The sequence below is a fragment of the Vipera ursinii genome (assembly GCF_947247035.1).
Source record: "Vipera ursinii genome assembly, chromosome: 14".
Classification (NCBI taxonomy): Eukaryota; Metazoa; Chordata; class Lepidosauria; order Squamata; family Viperidae; genus Vipera; species Vipera ursinii.
The window spans coordinates 11,660,298-11,680,395 of record NC_139527.1 but is presented as its reverse complement, the minus strand read 5'-3'; the positions used below and the strand labels follow the sequence as shown (position 1 = coordinate 11,680,395).

Sequence of the window (20,098 nt, the reverse complement as noted above, 5' to 3'; positions counted from 1 at the left end):
GTGGATGGGGCGCGGTCCAAAGAAGTTATGGGGGTTATGACAGACGTGCTCCAAAAGCTTTGGGGTGTCAAGATTGGTGATTAAATTTTTAAATTAGAATCTCAATGGATTAAATTTATCATAGAGGAGAAAGAAAGTTTTTTTTTAATATTTAACACAATTTAAGATTGATGTTATTTGCTTGCTAGAAAAGTATATTAGGGTTATGGACTAAAAGTATGTGTTGAACTGAGAATGGGTACGCAAGCTCCTAATTAACAACAAGTTGTCTTAGAGACTGCCTAAACCTTTTTTTATTCTTTTTACTTGAACTCAAGGATGATCTGGAACTGCGAGACATTTGGCGTGATACATGCAAGAACTATTTTTGATCATAGTTTAGTTTGGTTGGAGATTATTAAGGTTAACAGAGATAGGCGCTTTTGGCGCGTAATTGAGAATTTGTTTAGAAATTAGAGAAAGGTGGGAGAATGCAAATAGTAGGTGAAAAATTTTTTCCCTTTTTTTTGAAATTAATATGAATAAGGACTGGGATTAAGAAAATCTATTCTGAGTAAAGCTCTTTTTCTGTTTTCTCTTTTTCTTTTTTACTTTATTTGTAATATTAATATTGTTTGTATTCATTTTATATGAGCTAGAGGGAGATAGAATTAATAGTTTATTGTTGATAACATAGGGGTGCTTATGTTTGTTTTTCGATTTTATACCCTGTATTTAGCTCTGGGAAGTCGGGGGGGGGGAGGAGGGAATGGGGGAGAGGGATAGGGAGGGCTAGATAGGGGTGGGGGAGGGGGGGATTAAAGTCAAAATGTATTGTAAAACTTTTTAAATAAAAAAAAGAATGAAATAAGATTGGTTTGGCATGATCTGTTTTTGACAAACCCATGCTGGCTACTAGTCACGACTTTGTTTGCTTCTAGTTGTTTGCACATCTGTTTTTGATTATCTTTTCTAGGAACTTCCCATGTATTGATATTAAACCAATGGTCTATAGTTTCCTGGGTCCATTTTTCCCCCTTTCTTAAAGATGGGGACCATATCAGCCCTTTTCCAATCCTCTACTAACTCTACCACCAGATCAGATCATAACATCCCAAGACAAAATCAGTAAGTCAGCCAAAAAATAAGGGTGGATAGTGAATAAATCTCAGATACACCTTCAGAAACTTTAGTTAACCCAATCAGAATCTGTAAGAAGAAAAAAAAGTAAGTAATATTGCAGCTAACATTCAGACTTTAAGTTAAACTTAGATATAAATGCTAAAGCCCAAATTTCAGACATGGCACAATTCCATGTATAAAGAAGCTGTGGCCTAACAAGGCTTCTTTCTATGGCTTTCTGACTGCAAGAGAGATCAGCAATCTCTCACAAGTGATTTACTTGCCTCCCACACTAGAGTTAAGTAAGTTTCAGAAATTAAGTTAGCCTGGAAAAAACTCTCTTCAGAAAAATACTTCATTTTCTCCATATATTTGATTCAGGATCTGTTCATTTTTTTCTATCTAAATTCAGTAAAAAAATTGTCTTGAGGAAAAACAATTTTACTGTTTTACAAATAGGTTGTGTAGCAGTTGTTTTCCTCATACTCTCCAGAAATTTATCCCATCAATTTTTAGAACTTTCAAAAATTCATCCATATCAAGTAGTTTTCTAGAGTTTCCTTACCAAATTCTTCTGGTGTGTGCTTAAATTTCAGGTTGTTTGCACACAGATTGCTTTCTAGAAAGTCTACCTTTGCTTCCATTTTACTTTTGTCTGGAGAGATCTTTGAGTAAATATACTCTGAAGTTTCATCCTTTAAGCTTTCTTCAGAAATACAACTTGGGTTGTTAAGTCTATAATATCTATCAACTATTTTTTTCTAGAAAATAATGAAATTTACTTGAATTTCCTGTTTACTGAAATAATTTAGAAAGATTACCTTTTAGAACTTACATCTCTTATTTAAATTACTCTCAGAATTGTGGAAAATAAATTAAGACATCCTGCTGGTGTCCCTCTATCTTAGAAAAGTCTTTAGCTTTCTTTTAGACACTTCTGAAAAATAACAAAGCAATTCCAACTGATCAGAGTGAAAAATTGATAAAAGATCATTGATACATAACACCAAAATAGGAAACAATCCAGTATGAGAAACATAAACAAAGAAAAGCCACATTTCTAAACATAGCCGAAATTCCCAATTTAGAATGAATCACTGCCAAGTTAATGTGCAAAATTGGGCTGCAAGAGGCTTTGCCCAATAATTTTCCCGTTTTATTTGTAAACTGCCATGAGCCCATTCAATCTGGTAGTATACAAATAAAATAATAATTAAATAATTAACTGAAACCCTGGTTTCACAAACAGGTAGACAAAATTCCCTGTTAATATACCAGGGGAAATTATCCACAGCTGGTTCTGTAGCATTTAGAATAAAAAAGCAGGTAAAAGGATTTCTGTTAATAAGTTACAGATGTTAGACTATCTTTCCATTTCCCAGAAAGAAAATCCATTTTGAATAGTAAATATCATTTCAAGTGAGCCCTGGAAAAGCTGGATTAGAACTGCACCATTTAATTACAGACCGCCTTCTTGTGATTCAGCGTTGCCTTATGGGAGGGGGGAAACGAGAGCTTTGCACCCACCTCTCTCTTTTGGCTATAAATGGAGCCAGAATTGCTACCACCTCTGTGCTCAGAGATGAGAGAAACAGCAGGAGGCACCTGAGGTGGCAGATCTGGGTCACCAGCTGCTTTTTAAAACACCCAGCCATTAAGAAGGTCTGCCCCAGAGGCCAGAATAACTTTGGGTTGTCCTACACCCACTTTAAACTTTCCAAAACCAGATGAGGTCATTTCACCTGGATTCAGAGAATCCCTGAAGGTCCAAAGGTAATGTCTGGATGCAGAGTGGGCTGAGGGTAGGAGAGGAGACTGAACTCTGGGGCAGGTTAGAAGTGTTTCCTGGTAAAGCAAGGCACTTTGTTCTTCAGAACTGAGTTGGGCGCCTTCCGATGGGCAAGTGGCGTTACTCAAGAGTGGCACAAAACTGACCCTGTCACTCCAGGCCCAGGTGAGGGCACCTTCATCATCACTGTGGGGTCCTTAGCGGTCTCTGAGCTTGACTGTTTTCTTGCAGGTGTTTCACGATCCAACTAGATAACATCATCATCATCAGTGTTTGGGGAGTGGGATTTGCACCGATGATGTTACCTAGTTGGGTCGTGAAAGTCCGCAAGAAAACAACCAAACCAAGGACCCTAACCCATTTCAACCTTAGTTATAAATATTCTCTTTTTTGCTACCGTAACTGTGGCCATTCTTAGGCGGAGACGGCCGAGCCTCACTTGCATTCCGCATGGGATCACCTGCATGCATGTAAAATGCTAGCTGCCACACAGCACTGCTGCTTCAAATTCGCTCGTGGGCAGAGGTTTTCTGGAAAGCAGGAAAGGGAGAGGATGCCTCTTCCCAACCGGCACGATTTGCAGCCACAGCCCTCTGGGCTATGCCACAGCTCCCGGATCATCACCTGGTGTCCACCAGCGAAGGATGCCCCCTGCCGTGAGCTCCACTCCCACATCTGACTCTCTTGCAAATCAGGCTGAAGGCAGGGCTGGATCCCGGAGGAAGGCAGCTACCTCCCCTGGAACCCACGCAGTGGGTACTAACCAGAGAAGCAGACAGGCTATATATGCCATAAAAACTCAAACCAGCTCACTGTTTCTTCTTGCCATGCCTTTTTATGGAACCTGTTTAATCAGAAGTACCTAGATTTGTTCCAATGATAATTCAGTTGTTATTACAGGAACTTATTCAAATCACTGCTACAGCTTTTCAGTTCTATCAAGGCTGCCTCTTTCAGAGGCCCAGAGAAGCACATCAGCTGAATTTCCCTTTCTCAGACCTGCAGAATTAAAAGAATTTATACAAGTAGAATCCTTTGGAGGGAGACTGTCAGTGACGCAAACACATATTTAAATTAAGGCTCTGTCGCACGGCTTTTACCTGGCTAGATTACAAGAATGAAAGAGGAACAAAGAGCAGTTGAGTTTTCTGCTGAAAATAAGGCTACTTGATAGCACAGCTGGCATTTTTTATATTCTCTCACAGCTAAGAATGGACAAAATATGGGCAGACTCCAGAAGGAAGTCCACAGTCTTGCACCAGAAGGTAAGACAAGAAAAAAGGTTGGAAACTGATCAAAGAGAGAAGCAACCTGGAATTAAGGAGAAACTTCCTAACAGTGAGGACAATTAACCAGTGGAACAGCTTTGCCTTCAGATGTTGTGGGTGCTTCATCACTGGAGGACTTTTAAAAGAGAGTGGACAGCCACTTGTCGGAAATGATATAGGGAGGACTCCTGCTTGAGCAGAGGGCTGGACTACATGACCTCCACTATTCTGATTATTATACAGTCCTCATCAGCTTCCCATTCAGTCTGATGGCCCCAAGTCATCCACCTCCTGAGCTATGATGCCGTTTTGCCTAACTGGCTGAAACCTCTGCAGTTTCCTATCATGGACTGAGCATGGACTGCCCCGAGGCGGAATCCTTACCTCCCATAACAATCAACCATCTACAAAACCAACCCGTTGGTTGGAAACACATTGATGCTAACCGATAGATGATGGCATGCCGGCAGAGGCCAAGAATGGGAAACTGAAACTGCCTACTTTGTCCCTCCAGCCCTTGATGCCTCATGTATATATATGTATGTATGTATGTATGTATGCATGTATGTATGTATATACAGGCTCTCCGCTTGGACTGCCCTAAGGAGGAATCCCTACTTTCCGTAATAATCAACCAACCATCCACAAAACCAAGTGGAAACACAGAAGACATCAGAGAAGGACCCCCTCCACAAATTGGAAGCATGTTGATGCTAACTGAGAAGCAACGGTGTACAGCCAAAAATGGGAAGCCTTGCCCACTCTGGCCCTCCGTCCGTGGTGCCCCAGGCGTGCAGGCTCTCCAGGTGGAACCGGTTTGCCCTGGTTTAAAATTTGCCCTTTCCCTACTTTTTCCTTGGAGACTGAAGAGGAAGACTTCTGGTCTGCCTGCGGTTGGCAGAGTGGCGGATGGACTCTGTTCTCATCTCTTATAGCCCTCCCACTTCAGCATTACGAATCGTCTAATATTTCTTTAAGTTCGTGGTTTTTCAGAGATTCATTATTGTCTATTTTGGGAGTTGGGATGCTGATATGGCACATCAAGCACTGTTGGGCTACTTTTAGAAAACTCTAAATGAAAACTGCAACTCACTGGAACCAGTGCTAATTTCATATGGCAGAAATGGTTATTCTCTGAAAAAACAACTCATTGCGTTGGGAAATCAGATTATACTTTGTTGATATTTGCTTTATGGTTTGTTTGTTTTTACACTTTTCAGTCATTAAAGGTTTGGTGATTTTTCTCCACCGCATCTTGGTAAAGGTATCTTTTAATTGCACTTACATGTTATGTCAAAGGGTTCAGGTTTTTAAATATAACTGGGATCGTAATTTGCTTTTGGATGTCACATGGGATAAAATATCCTGAGTGGTCTGGACCAGCCATTGCAACCTTGCACAGATCATTTTTACGTTTCTACAATTTCATACCCAGCCTGAAGGATTTAAGCACATATGCAGGATTTAAAGCTGCCGTCCCTCACTTCAATCTTAGATTCAAAACCATGTAAACAGAATATTCACCTGTGACTTCATCTAAATATTGCTGTCTGAGCCACTGCATATTTATCACTTCCAGCGAGGCCTCTGAGGCTCTCTCCCCAGTACGTGTGCAGGGAATCATACGTTATACCCGCTTGCTTTATATTTGTGGCTCTGTACAGTGAAAACCATTCATCAACACCGGATTTTATTAACACAGCAACTACCCTAATGGCCACATGGTCCTAGGGCAGCGGTTGCCTGCCAAATGAGTCTCAAGCTGCCTGGGGGTGAATAACCAGGAGGGTCAACTCTCCTTTCCCCAGGAGGAGGCTTCAAAATCAGATGCCACTTAAGGCCTCTTCCTCCTCCAGGGTTTTCCCAGCTCATCCCGTGCCTGTTGGGTGTTACTCTCAAGCCTAGGAGACATCTGGGCTTGCACGGATCCTTCTTTTCCCAAGAAATCCAAGCCAACCCGGGCCACCAACTGGACACGCCACCAGACCCTCCTGCTCCATTAGCATCCTGGCCGCCCTTGGGCACTGCAGGGACCGGCTCTGCTTCCCTAGGCCCTTCCCAAGAGAAAGCCCGGCCGCACCTGACGACTGCCTGCCTTTAAACCCACCGCGGCCGAGCCTCAAATGACGCCCGACGCCCTAAGGCAGAAGAAACGAGCGCCCTTCGCGCAAACGTGGCCGGCTGGCATTGACCGCGGCCCCAGGGAGAAACCGCCCAGCCTCGCCGATTCTGCCCGGCCGGAGCAGCCTCTCCCAGCATCGTCTCTGCCTTCCTCCGGAGCTGCCCGAGGGCTCCTTCCTCCGCTGCGCTGGCAAAGGCGGCGGGGCCGAGACGGGAAGGCCCCCGGCTAGCTCTGCCCTGCAGGGTCGCCGTTTCCTCACCCGCAACCCGCGCCCAAAGCCTCCGTTGGCCCCGCGGTTCGCTGGACGGACCCGCAGCCCCGGCGAGGACTCGGCTGCGAGGCCCTGCCCGCCCCTGCCCGGCTGCCCGCCCCGGCGCCCTCCGGCTCCCCCCGCCCGCGCCCGCCGCCCCGCGGAGCCCAGCCGCCGCCTCCCCTGCCCGCCAAGCAGCCCCCGCCGCGCTCGGGGACTGGCCGGAGGCGGCCCCGCCGGGAAGGGCGCTGCGGCAGCGGCGTCGGGAGCGGCGAGCGGGCGGGCTGCGCAGGGCTGGGCGGGGGCGCGCGCTCCTCCGCGGGGTCTGCCGGGCTCCCCGCCGCCCCTTCCCGCAGGAGGCGGCCGCCGCCCCGCCGCTTCCGGAGAGGCGCCCGCAGCGGCACACGGCGGGGCCGGCGGGCGCCTCCCGGGGAAGGAGCCGCTCCGGCGCCGGAGGGACGGGGAGGCAGCGCGGCCGGCACTCACCTCCTGGCGGCGGCGGGGCGGGCAGACTCTGCCGCGGCGCTTGGGCGAAGCCGGCGCTCCCATCGGCGGCGCCCCGCGACGGCCCGCAGGCGGCAGAGGCAGGAAGCGGCCGGCCGCTGCCCGCGCCCAGCAGGGACGGACGGGCCTCTCCCTCCACCGGCCTCCCCGCTCGCTCGCCCGCCCGCCCGCCCGCCCGCCTGCCCGCCTGGCCGCTTCCCCGCAGCCGCACGCCAGAGCCGGCCACGCTCCGGAGCCTCGGGCGGGGGAGGCGGGCGCGCCGCAGAGGCTCCGCGGCCCGGATTGGTCGCCCGGCCCCGGATCGGCGTCGGCGCGCGCCAATGGCGCGGCGCGCCGGGGAAGGGGCGGGTCCGCGGCCGCGGGAGCCCCCTTAGCTCGGCCCGGCCGTCGCGCCGCTGCCTCGCGGGCCGCCCCCGCCGGTCCCCACGCGCGACGCCCGGCAGCCTGGCCGCGGGGCGACTCGGGCGGCCTCCCGTCCTTCAGCCGCGGCCTCGGGCGTCCCCCGGGCGCAGTCCGAAAGGGAGGGGGCGCGTCGGGGCGCGGCGGTCGGCCGGGCTCCAGGATCCCGGGCCCCCCGGAGCGGCGGGGTTGCCTTCCAGCCGAGCCCGATGAAGGGCCTGGTCCGAGGCGCGCCCGAGCCTTCCGCCGGCCCTGCGGGGAGGCAGACGGAGCGGCCGGGCCCTCCGCCTTCCCCGCTCTCCGTGGGGGCCGCCTCGCTCCTGAGCCCCCGGGCGGCTTTTGGCTTTCCTGGCCAAGGCGGGGATGGGTCCGAGAAGCGCCTCTCGCCTCCTGGCCCAGCCCGAGGAGCCATCGGCTCTGCCGCGCCGTAGGAATCGGCTGCGCGCCACGGGCCAACTGAAAAGGGAACTAGCCGAAGGGATAGAGCGGAGCCTAAGCGGTTGCCATCCGCTCTTCAAGCAAGGCAAGACTGTGTCCGGCAAAGGAGAGCGCTCCTTGGGCAGTCTTGGAGGGGCGAGCCGGGCTACCAGGCCTTGGAAAGAGGAGCCCCCTCCGCCCCAGCGACTGGGTGGTGCCGTTTCAGCTCACGACCGGGTGTCGAGCCGTACCTGGGTCACCGCAAAGGATGGATGGAGGCTGCTGCTTGCAGGAAGGCAGTTGGGTGGAGGGGAGGAGGGTGAAATGCCAGGGATGCCCGAACGAGGCTACAGGCCGGTGGAAGGATGAGTTTCTCAAGAAGCAGACAAAGGATGCGGAAAACAAGAAGACTAAATTACGGGTTGTCCTCGATTTACAACTGGTCGCTTAGCAACCCTTCACAGTTACAACAGCGCCCCCAAAATCTAGTTAGAACCCAGTTCCGAAATTAACAAATCATTACTTTATTATCCTCTCTTACATTGCAGTTACTTTTCAAGAAGAAAAGCCAGTTTTATCATACAGACTTTTTATGTAGGACGTACAGATCTCCTAAAGGTGATGGTGCAAGGGAAGTTTGTTGTTGTTAGCTGCGAAGTCATGTCCGACCCATCGCGACCCTATGGACAACGTTCCTCCAGGCCTTCCTGTCCTCCACCATCTTCTGGAGTTTATTTAGGCTCACGCCTCCTGCTTCAGTGACTCCATCCAGCCACCTCATTCTCTGTTGTCCCCTTCTTCTCTTGCCCTCGATCTTTCCCAGCATTAGGCTCTTCTCCAGGGAGTCCTTCCTTCTCATTAGGTGGCCAAAGGATTTGAGTTTTAGCTTCAGGATCTGGCCTTCTAAAGAGCAGTCAGGGTTGATCTCCTCTAGGACTGACCGGTTTGATCACTTTGCAGTCCAAGGGACTCGCAGAAGTCTTCTCCAGCACCATAGTTCAAAGGCTTCAATTCTTTGGCGCTAGGCCTTTCTTATGGTCCAGCTTTCACTGCCATACATTGCAACTGGGAAGACCATAGCCTTGACTATACGCACTTTTGTTGGCAGGGTGATGTCTCTGCTTTTTAGTGTGCTGCCTAGATTTGCCATGGCTTTCCTCCTCAGGAGCAAGCGTCTTTTAATTTCTTGGCTACAGTCCCCATCTGCGGTGATCTTGGAGCCCAGGAAAATAAAATCTGCCACTACCTCCATTTCTTCCCCATCTATTTCCCAGGAATTGAGAGGGCCAGATGCCATGATCTTGGTTTTCTTAATGTTTAGTTTCAACCCAAGTTTTGCACTCTCCTTCTTCACTCGCAACAAGAGGCACTTTAGTTCCTCTACACTTTCTGCCATTAGAGTGGTATCATCTGCAGGGAAGTTTAGGAAGGCGGCATAGTGTAACACGGTGTCACTCAATTTCATTGAGGGCCGCATCAGCATTGCGGTTGCCCTCAAGGGGCCTGGTGGGTGTGGCATGGGTGGGCGTGGCCTACTGGGTGGGCATGGCTAGAGTGGGTAGCTCTAGCCACGCCAGCTCTACATCGTTGGCATCAAGGGTGCCTATGGGGGCCTGGGCAGGAGTGGGACAGATCTGAGGGTCTCTGGCAGAAGGAGGGTCTCTGGGCCAGGGCCAAGGCAGTGGGGGCGGTTCCCTCCCTGTTTCCAGGATGGCTTTGGGGGCCACATGAAACCACTTCGCGGGCCGGATCCGGCCCCCGGGCCTTGTGTTTGACATGTCTGGTGTAACAGGTGTGCAAAGGGAGGAGGGGTCTTCTCTGAACCCCCTTCCTGCTTCTGTTCAGACAGGCTCCACTTTTGCCGTAATAGAGTTGCAAGTGATTAATTCTTAACTACAGCGCTTTGTTTTTAAATTTGCTTCCAGCTTTACAATTCTGCATTTTATCTATTGGTTATTGTGATTAACTGCCGTGGACAGCATTTCCAGTACAAAGGCAGAATAGAAAATGAGCAAATAAATAGAATAAAGAAAATGAAAGTCCTTTCACTGGACTTGAGGAGCAGGGATGGAGGGGAAACCAAGCAAAGTCCTTCAGTCAGCACCTCATGGAAGCGCAGCATCTGTGCTCAGGGAAAAGAGCTGAGGTCCGCTGGCTTCAGGAGGAGGGGGAGTGAGGCTACCAGCAGCTGGAGCCCCTGTGGAGCTTCTGCGTTCCTGGGTAGTCTGCCACAAACACCAGTGACAATGGGAGCGCCAGGTGGTGGCTGTCACTCTGTCCTCTTGGGGACTGCACGCCTGTCGTGCAGAAGGGCGGGCTTGCTTATCCCCATAGGACTGCCCCCCTAACTTGAGTTTTGGGGAATCTACCCAGAGGTTTCCATAGCACTTTTTAAGCAGTGCTTACTGTTAAAGAAAGGTCAACATTGTGTTAAACACGATAAAAGCAGGTTTCAGCACCAAGAGTAGTATATGAAGCTCTTGGAAAGGTATATTTTGGGAATGCTGCTATTCCAAGGACAACTGCCCTCCCTTGCATTTAATTATCCCTCCGATTTAAGATTCCGGGATCGGGATGTGGTCTTGAGGGACCTAGGATGGTTTTAATCCAGCTACAGTGAATACTCCTGTTCCAAGCACGGCAAATGTGGACTCGGCACGTCTGACTAATCTCGCTTGATTATTAGCCTCGTATGTTCTTTTAGCAAGTCACCATTCATAATTTAATCAGCATCTCATCTTCCGTTAGTCATTTTTATTCTAAAAACAAAACAGGCTCATAATCTTGTAAGTCTTTCCTCACACTATTTCTCTTTACAATTTGAAAATACAGGACCAAAGCTAAACTTATCTTTGACTAAGTGTGCCAAGGAGAAGCCCCAGAAATGACAGAAATGTTTGTGCCAGATGAATTTGCATTCCAGCATTTTTCACATCCTCCTCACTGTTTGCAATGCCCATTGGGTCTGGCACCTTTTGCTGTCTTTCCTTCTTTCCTTTCCCTTTCCTTTCCCTTCCCTTCCCTTCCTTTTCTTTCCTTCCTAACCTACCTCCTATTTCCTTCCTCCCACCCATTTCCTTCCTCCCACCCTCCCTCCTTCCCTCCCCCCCTCCTTTCCAGTCTGCCCGCTGACCTTCCCACGTCAGCATTAAGAGAGGCCTCCTTCCAGATTCCTAGGGCCGGTTCTACCCTTGGCCATCAGCATTCAGGCCCAGCTCTGGCAGAATCTGCGGCGCCTCCTAAGCGCTGATTTCCACCAGAAATGGTCAACCTATGGGAGATGCCTCCCGGGAAGTGCCTGCAGAGTTTCCGTGGTTGCTTTCTTCTCTTTGGCAGCCGTGGCAGATACAGTCCCATATTTCAGGTCAGGCATCATTTACCCACCCCCTCATTTATTTATTTATTTTATATTTGTGGATATGTCAACTTTAGAAACTGCCCATCTCAGAGTGACTCTGGATGGTGTGCAAATAAAATATAAAAAGATAAAAATTGTATATAAATATTACACTACGGGCAAGGCTTTGTCCATGATGCCTTCCATAGAGAAAGAGTGGTGGTGCAGAAGCTATGCAAAATCAGCAAGAAAGCCACAAATGAAGGTTTCCTAGGATCCAGGTGTGTGTCTGGATTCCGGCATAATTGCTGGCCGAGGGATGCCGTTAGAATCCTGACCACTAAAGATGTGCTATACTTAACGATCCATATTATCACAGCAGCTAGAATATCATTTGCGCAAAAATGGAAAAAGAATGAGATCCCAGGACAAAAAGAGGTTATTAGGAAAATTTGGGATTGCGCTGAAATGGACAAATTAACTTTGGAATTAAAGAATAAAGATCAATCAGACTATTATAGAATTTGGAACAAATTGTATCTTTGGATGGATAAAAAGAAAGGTCTCTATTAGGTTTTACAGACTAGCTCACTGTTTTAAATATTGTGGTATTTCACCGATTTGTAATCTAAGTGTATTTAAGTGTATTTTTGATGTACATATATACATGTATATATATATATTTAAACATTGTAGACAAAAAGGTTTGTCAGCTCGCTGGTACTGTGTCCAATGTTTTTAAATAATAAATTTAATAAAAATTTAAAAAAAAAAAAGAATCCTGACCACGTGGCCACAGGCCGTGGGTCTGCATGGGGAGGAAAAGATTCAGACCAAAGGGCTGGGCTTCTTTGGGGAAGTTCCATCATCCACTCTCAATGGGGTCGCGCTGGGAGTTTGATTCAGGCTGAGGTCGCTGCCTTTCCCCTTTCGTTCTGTGCTCTTTTTTTCTTCACGTATTTCAAGCACTTTTTTTAAAAAAAAGGGATAGCAAGATGAATGGATGATTTTAGAGAGCCAGATGTCTGCAGACTTAAGAGAATACAGGAACTGAAGGCGGGGGGGGCACAAATGTGTGGAGGAGGGAAAGGGAACGAGGTGGGCAGCAACGAGGAGGGGGAGGAGCAGTTGGCCCAAATGCCTGAGCAGAGCGAGTTTGGAAGGAGAGCAGAGATTGTCTCCAAGAAGTAGGACCTCTGTTTTCTTAGGCCCCTCTTCTTCCAGGCCTGGCCGATGGCTGCTGAATGCCACGTTTGCCGAGGAGCACTTGGCAGCTCAGAAGCCTCTGTGGGGGGTGAGAATGACAAAATGTGTGTTGTGACATTGTGTGGAGAACCGAGGGAACCGCCTTGAAGGGCCGGAGGAAGAGCCACTACCCAGGCAACAGCCAGTTAAGAGGGGCTGGAGCCCCCGGTCTCTGGCCCCTCCTTAGTTCACAAGGCTGTGATAGCACATTCAGACCTGCAAATTATCTCGCTGTAGCTGTTACGATCTCTTCTCGTCTCATCTGTTTTCTGTTCTATTCTAATCTATTCATGCCACCCATCACCCCAATAATGCAACTGACGTTTCCTACAATAAGAGTAGTCCTGGCCTATATGACATTTTTTCTTAGTCTGGTCTACCTTATTTGTTTAATTAATTAAATACATTTTTATCCCACCTTTATTACTTTATAAGTAACTCAAGGCAGTGAACATACCCAACGCTCCTGCCTTACAAGACCAAACTAGCTGGTTGCACACCTGCCGAGTGTAGTGACACTGGTACCCAGGAGCTACTTCTTAACTGTGACTTACTCACTTAATCCCATAGATCTCATATCGCAAGCAATGGAATCATTGCCTTTGTAATCCATTTTTCCTTCCCGGGCCAATGTATAAATTCCAGTTGTGTATATAAGCATAAAATCTCCTCCCTTCCTCTATCAATTCATAGACAAAGTAACCATTGTTCACTTAATCTAATTGTTGCAGTTGCTGACCTACTATAAATAATAAATAGTATATCCTCTGGGGATATAATTTACAGGGATTAGCTTTAAATCAGATAATTTTTATTTTATTTTTTTATTTTAATCCCATTTATATCCCGCCCTTCTCCGAAGACTCAGGGCGGCTTACAATTTAAGCACAAACCAATGTGCTTAGCAATAGCCTTCATTCTATGTATATGCCTGCTTATTAGGGCTTTCACCCCCCTCCAAGCGGTATTATTACAAAGTCAGCTTAATTGCCCCCAACAATCTGGGTCCTCATAATCAAAAATTAAATGACATTCTGCAATTTTTTCAAATCAAATAGATTCTCATATGTGCAAAAAATTAAAAACCTTACTTTTCCAATTGAATGCATACTTGAAAGTGTTCTAAGTTGTCTTGACTGACCCACAGCATCCTATGTATATTATCTTACCATTTGCATCTTATCCTGGATCAGCTGAATCTCGAATTATGTCAGGCCGCATATTTCTTTTCTTCCAATGCTGGGAAAACTACAGAGAATTCCCCAGCTGTTCTTCCCCAAGGCAGGCCCACAAGGAGGGTCATAAAAGGCAGCCACAAACAACATATAATCAGAGACCCACCCACCCCTTTTTCCATTTACATGCTTGTAGCCATCTTCTTGCCTTTTTTTTTTTGATGCCCATGTAGACACCACCACCATCACCCCATCTGCTGCCAAAGTCAGGTTACTCCTGATGTGCCCCATCTTGCCCCATAACTGCTGGGACAACCTCGTCTTCTCTGCTGCTGCTGCTGTGGCTGGCCGCAGAGCACAGGCTGAAGGGCAGCCCGTTCCTTTAGCAAGCTCAGGGCCCCCATCTCAGAGCCTACCCCTGCTCTCCAGGCAAATAATGGCCAGACGTGTTCACCTGGCATGCAAATTTAATAGTTTTATGCCGCATCGGAATGTAGAGTTCAGCGAGCATCGTGCTTAGAGAAGAAAAAGATAAACCTTACCGCGGCTGGGACACTGGGTGAGAGCCAACAAACCGAACCTCAGCCCAGAGAAATACTGTAGACAGATGTTCCCTGGGACCAGGAAGAGCAGAAGACCCTCCTTCCGGAAGAGCCGGTGTGCTTTTTGCCGGAGTTCTTCCCTGAATCCACTGGTCTTAGCGATGCGGGTGGCCTCCCTGGCACGAAGAGCCTCTGCCCAATTTCTGCCAGCCCAGACCCTCCTGGGACCACGAGCGCTGCCTCCTCTGATTCATGGCCTAAGAATCCCTCAATTGTCTTCCTCCGTGCAGGGCGAGCTTTCAAAACAGCTGCCCGATTGTTGAGCGGGGCGGCTCAAAGCAGCCACATGACTGGAATCCTGAAAATGTCCCACTGTTCTCCTGGGAGCTGCCACTGGTCCCATTTCAGCTGCCGTCCTCAGCCTGCAAAGCCTGGAACAGCTTTGGGTCCATGAATTGTCTTTCTCATCTCCTGTCCGAACATCAGCCCGGGGTGGTGGTGGTGGTGGCAATCTTCCTGGGGCCGGGCTGGGCCTCCTCACGGGCGGCCCCCTAACTCTGGCCCTGTTTTCTGGCTCCTTCCAACCTCAGGGCTTTCCGTGAGAAAAACAGCTGGCGATAGGCCAGTACAGCCAGACATTGCTCTAGTACAGGGTCTCCTTGCGACGTACCTGTTGTTTTTCTTTATTGCTTTTCAAAATGAAATCTGCTTTTTGTATTTGTTATTTTAATTTTTAATTTAAGTATCGCATCATGAAAACTTTATTTTAGATTTTTTTTTAAAAAAAACTAAGCCAGTCTGGCAGGAATTACTGACTGTTCCATCTCATTTTTTTCTTGAGTAGTTAGTGGTTTGGGCTTCTCATTGCTCTGAAAAAAGAACAGTTTGTCAGTTTGTTGACAAATACACATATTGGATAACTTTCAACAGAAGTTAACCTCAGCACCTTCACATCCATTTCCAAAGGGATTTTTTCCCCCTTAGATGTTTTTTCATTGAAGAAGCCAGATCCCAGTTCAGCTGTTTGGTTCTGGAACTAAGACCTGCAGATTAATTTTTGCTCCTTTTCACAAAACGTCAGAGGCGTAACCTACATCCAGAAGAGACAGGTGGTGTGGAATCACCATAATTAATTCACTCACATTTAATGGGGAAGTCTTCGAAACGTTGTCAGTCAGCTGGAATGTTCTTATATTTTCCTGGCACTGTTTCCATCTTTCTAGAATCTTTTGAGATCCATGGAAGAGCAGGACAAGACCCACAAGCATAAATGTTATTGGCAGGACCCCTGCATCCCACGTAGCCTTTTGGAAGAGGGTCGCTTCTATCAACTACTGAATGGTCCCTTCTTCTACTACCACCACCACAGTTGTTCAACGTTATACAACTTCAACCAATTTAAGAGCTGGAACATTTTATTATAAGTGGTTGTAGGGAAAGTTTTGACATCCTTGCATTGATTGAATGGAGGAATTTCCTGAAAATTAAATCACAAGCTGCATATCTAATTAAGACCCGTAGTGCTAACAAGCAAATATGCTCAAAGCCAAATCTGTACAAACCAGCATAAATATATTAAGGAATATGAACTGACTTAAATCAAAAAAGGCTTACACTTTTGTCCAAATTCCTAAAGTCAGTTCCAAAGCATCTGTTTGAAGGATTCCCCCAATTTTTTCTTAAATCAACTATCAGAATAACTGAGCTGTCAGATTCTCCCTCCAGCATCCTGAAGTGGGTTTTGCCCTCTTTGTAACACCTTTGATGAATCCAGGTTTTCCCTTCATCTCATTAGAATTTGTCCTTAACAATGTCAGTGACTTCCCAGATGCTTTAGTTTCCTGCTTGGTAAATAAAGGACTGTAAGAATCACCTGACAGGCATCCAACTGAAGTATTTAGGACATTAAGTCTTGAGTTTTAATTTTCCTTTTTGGAAGTTAGACACACCGCATTAGAAATCCAAAACTTCAAATAGCTGGCAGGCATACGCCTGACTGCACTGTGAGATCCCAAGGAATCTCCCTGTATGTCCTCAGGACACTTGACTATATTTGAGCCACGAAGAAGAAGGGGTCAAGCTATTCTCCAAAGCAAACTGATGGCAGAACAACAAGCAATAGATGGAAACTAATCAAGGAGAGAACCAACCTAGAAATAAGGAGAAATTTCCTGGCAGCTAGAACAATTAATCAGTGGAAAAGCTTGCCTCCAGAAGTTGTGAGGGCTCCATCACTGGAGAGTTTCAAGGGGAGACTGGATAGCCATTTGTCCAGGATGGTATAAGGTCTTTTACTTGAGCAGGTGGTTGGATTGGACCTTCCAATTTGTTATTCTATTATTCTGAGTACATTTTAGGGCATTTTAGTTCACAAAAAGAACTGACCAATGAAGGAGACACCATTATCCCCTTAGGTGGTATGTTTCATTCTTGGAACAGTTGATCATGCTTCCTGAAATCCAACTGAAGTCTTCCTTGTAATTTAATCCCCATGACTTCTGGAACAACACAATCCTGCCCTTTTGTCTACATTACTGTACTTTCTTGGACAACTCTCGCGTCTCCCTACAGTCTTCTCCAAATTAAACATGCCCAGCCATTCCAACCATTCCTGACACCATCAGGATTTTCTTCCAGCCTCCTTGTCAACTTGCTTCCCTCCAGACATGGTCTAGTTTGTCAATGACCTTTCCAAAATGTGGTGCAGGGAGTCCACAACCTACGAGTCAACTTACAGGAACTTGCTGGGCATCCTCAATTTATGACGATGCTTGGCTGAGGAATTCTGTGAGTTGAAGTCAAAAAGTCATAAGGTTGCCAAGGTTGGAGACCCCTGGCCTATTGGCGAAGGCCAAGTATAAAGGTGGGGAGTCTCACTGAATTCAGGGATGTGACACTATTCACTTAGCAAGAGACTTTGTCCTGGGAGGCATTTCTGTAAAGATGAGGCACCAATCCACAACTCTGAAGGGCTTTTTGTGGGGGCTTCAAGTAAATATTTCAAAGCAGAAAGGACAAAATATCTCTGGAGGAATTTCATGGGACAAGATGAAGAGGCTGAGCAGGAGTTTCGCTGGATGTTTCTAGGATGGCGTCAGATGCTGCCCTGCATGATTTTTCTGCAGCTCACCGATCAACATGACTCACTGAGGTTCAGAAGCTCAGAAAAGGATTTTTTTTTTGCTTTTTGTAACATCCAGCTCCATCCTCAAAGTCTAAATTTACCTGCCTCTTTCATGACAATGAAACTAACATGATCTGTTGTGAAAATCTTCCACACTGCAGCCTGGGGCAAGTATGGAGGATTGTTGATTAGAAGGTCCCCTCTCCTCAGAGATTTCCCAGAGGGGAGTTTGAGGGCAGAAAGAGGCAACTGTTTTGACCAGTAGTGCAAATATTTTCTTAGGATTAAAAAAATCACATGAAACACGTTTTTATTAGCACGGAGTGTTCTTCCCCAGGATTTTGTCATAACGCCCTTCCCCTCCATGGTAATGACAGCAGGGTAGGAAGGGAATCCCTACAGCCACACCTGCGCTCTGATTTCCTTCAGGCTGCTGGACAGGAGAGGGAAGGGTGAGCTGTTCTTTACTCTTGCAGTGGCCACTGGGATAGTGGAGAGCGGCCTGGTCCCATCGCTGGTGCAGAAGCTGAAGACAGAAAGGGAGGACATCCAAGAACTCATCCTGGACACCCTAACAGGCTGCCTGCGAGTTGAAGCCTTCGAGGCCTTGGCGACAGGAGCCGTTTCTACCTTGAAGGAGAAGCTCCGGGACCCCTCCCTGGGCATCAGGCGCAAGGCTGCCCAGGCCCTCATGGCCATCAGGTGAGCCACACCAGCGCACGGCAGAGGGTGAAGGAGCGCCAGGGTAGCTCCAGGTGTGCCGAGAGTGCTTTCACTCTGGCTTAGTTGGCTGCTCTGAAGGGCAAGGCAAGCGGACCAACCTCAGCTGATCCAAAGGGATGCTTTCCCCACTTCAGTGTCCCATTGGAGGGGAAGAACATGGTCTTCAAAGAAAACGTCTTTCCAGACCTGGTCACCCTGCTGGAAGATGAGGATGCCGAGGTACGAGCCTACGCAGCTGGCGCCCTCATGAATTCGGCAGTGACAACCCAAGGTGAGCGAGGCAAAGGAGAGCTGGCGGGGCTCAGCCCTTTCTCCGTGGGAGAGGAGGGGGGCTCAGCCCTTTGGGAGAGGAGGGGGGCAGCCCTTTCTCTGTGGGAGAGGAGGGGGGCTCAGCCCTTTGGGAGAGGAGGGGGGCAGCCCTTTCTCCGTAGGAGAGGAGGGGGGCTCAGCCCTTTGGGAGAGGAGGGGGGCAGCCCTTTCTCCGTGGGAGGGGGGGCTCAGCACTTTAGCCATGGGAGAGGAGGAGGGGGCTCAGCCATTTCTCCCTGGGAGAAATTATAATTGAAAACAAAAACTAATATAAACCAAAGAAAGAAAAAGTAAAAGTACAGGGAAAAAAAGAAAAATAGGAAAGAAAGAATATAGAAAAGAAAAAGAAAAAAGTTTACAAAATTTACTCCCAGCCTTCATCACAAGTATAAACAACTTTAATAACTTTTCACCTCCTCTTAAATTACAACAAATCTTCCCGTATCCCATCTCTTTATACAAAGCATCACAATTTCAGTCCTGGTGTCTAGTCTATTATGTGTTACCAGAAATGACATCATCTGTATTTTAATCGTGATCAAATAAACAAACTTTATATTCCTTCCTTTTACTTCTAATAATCAGTCTTTAGCCCCATCAAATAATGCTATAGAATTTGATTTTATTTCCCCTTTCTTCTTTGTCCTTTCTCATAAGATTCTTCAAAACCTCTTTTGCAAATCAAACATAAACAGATTATCCAGGTCACTGTCTTGGTTTGTGAGCATGTTAGCTGGTGCCTTCGTCTCCCGGCTCTCAGACCAATGGGAGAGCACTGTCCTGCGCTCCCCTCTTGAGGAGCAACTGCCAGAGCACATGTGGGCCATCTCCCGTCCTCTTCTTTATCCAGATGGGTTCCAAAGAACTGGTCTTTCCTCCACTCATCGTCTCTGTCTTTATTAGAGACACCTTTAGTTCCCTCCACACCAGCAGCCTCTGGGCTGCACTCCTTGGCCTGAGGAGGGGAAAGGCAAGTTTGGAGAAGCAATTTCCACTTTGTATCCAGGATAGTTTTGTAGTATTTCTCACCTAAATAAAACTTATTTGGCAGTTTTTACTAAAAGCCTGGGTTGTGCCAAGGGGGCCAGGAAGCCCACTCGGACCTTCTGGGTGCAGCTGCTTCCATCTCACCTCTTAGATTTACCACTCACTGCTGGCCTAGTCCATTCCCTACTATGTTTTCTCTCCGTTTCAGGGAAATATGCGGCTATTAATGCAGAAGCTATTGATTATCTTCTGCCTCTGATCCATGATGAGAAGAGCAAAGTCCGCCTCTACACCATCAAGGCCCTGACCATGTTGTCAGAAGCCCCAGAAGGCCGCAAGGCCCTATTGAAGTACGTGCCGGAGTTCCGGAAGCGGCTGTGCGACTCCAGTCCGGCTGTGCAGAGAGCAGCCCAGATCGCCATACAGGTCATTGAATGGAAACCTTAGAAAACCTCTTGGCAACTGGCAATAAAGTGACAAGAGTTGTATTGAACCATTTTGTCTGCGATGTAACTGGGCAGAAGAGAGCACGCAGCGATCGGGTGAAGGATCTCCTCTCCTTTTACCTCGTTCAGGGTGAAGGAGAAGGGGAACAGAATTAAAGCAGCTGATGGCTCCTGACCTTGAAAGCCCTTCATGGCAGAGGTCCAGGCTCCCTGATGAAAAGTCTAACCCCGCTAGGTCAAGCCTGCTCTACTCTGACTGGCAGGGAGGACCTACTTCGGATCCTGCCAGTCAAAGAACTCTGACTGTTGGCCCTCTGGAACCTCCTGCCCTCCAGGGTAAGGTCTCCCTAGCCTCCCATC

The 20,098-nt window shown here is 47.8% G+C and overlaps 2 protein-coding genes across 2 annotated transcripts in view; one reads left to right on the top strand and one right to left on the bottom strand.

Annotated features, from left to right (window-relative positions):
• Positions 1 to 7,158, bottom strand: part of GNAZ (G protein subunit alpha z) — a 65,015-nt gene extending 57,857 nt beyond the window's left edge. The window contains exon 1 of the mRNA XM_083373855.1: positions 7,017 to 7,158. The gene's annotated coding sequence lies outside the window, so the exon portion shown is untranslated. The remainder of the gene's footprint in view (positions 1 to 7,016) is intronic.
• Positions 1 to 19,739, top strand: part of RSPH14 (radial spoke head 14 homolog) — a gene marked incomplete at both ends in the record, with an annotated part of 86,862 nt that extends 67,123 nt beyond the window's left edge. Inside the window, 3 exons of the mRNA XM_083373859.1 lie at positions 17,750 to 17,975; positions 18,131 to 18,267; positions 19,501 to 19,739. Of these exons, the coding sequence (XP_083229985.1) occupies positions 17,750 to 17,975; positions 18,131 to 18,267; positions 19,501 to 19,739 (602 nt within the window). The remainder of the gene's footprint in view (positions 1 to 17,749; positions 17,976 to 18,130; positions 18,268 to 19,500) is intronic.
• Between the last annotated feature and the right edge of the window lie 359 nt (positions 19,740 to 20,098).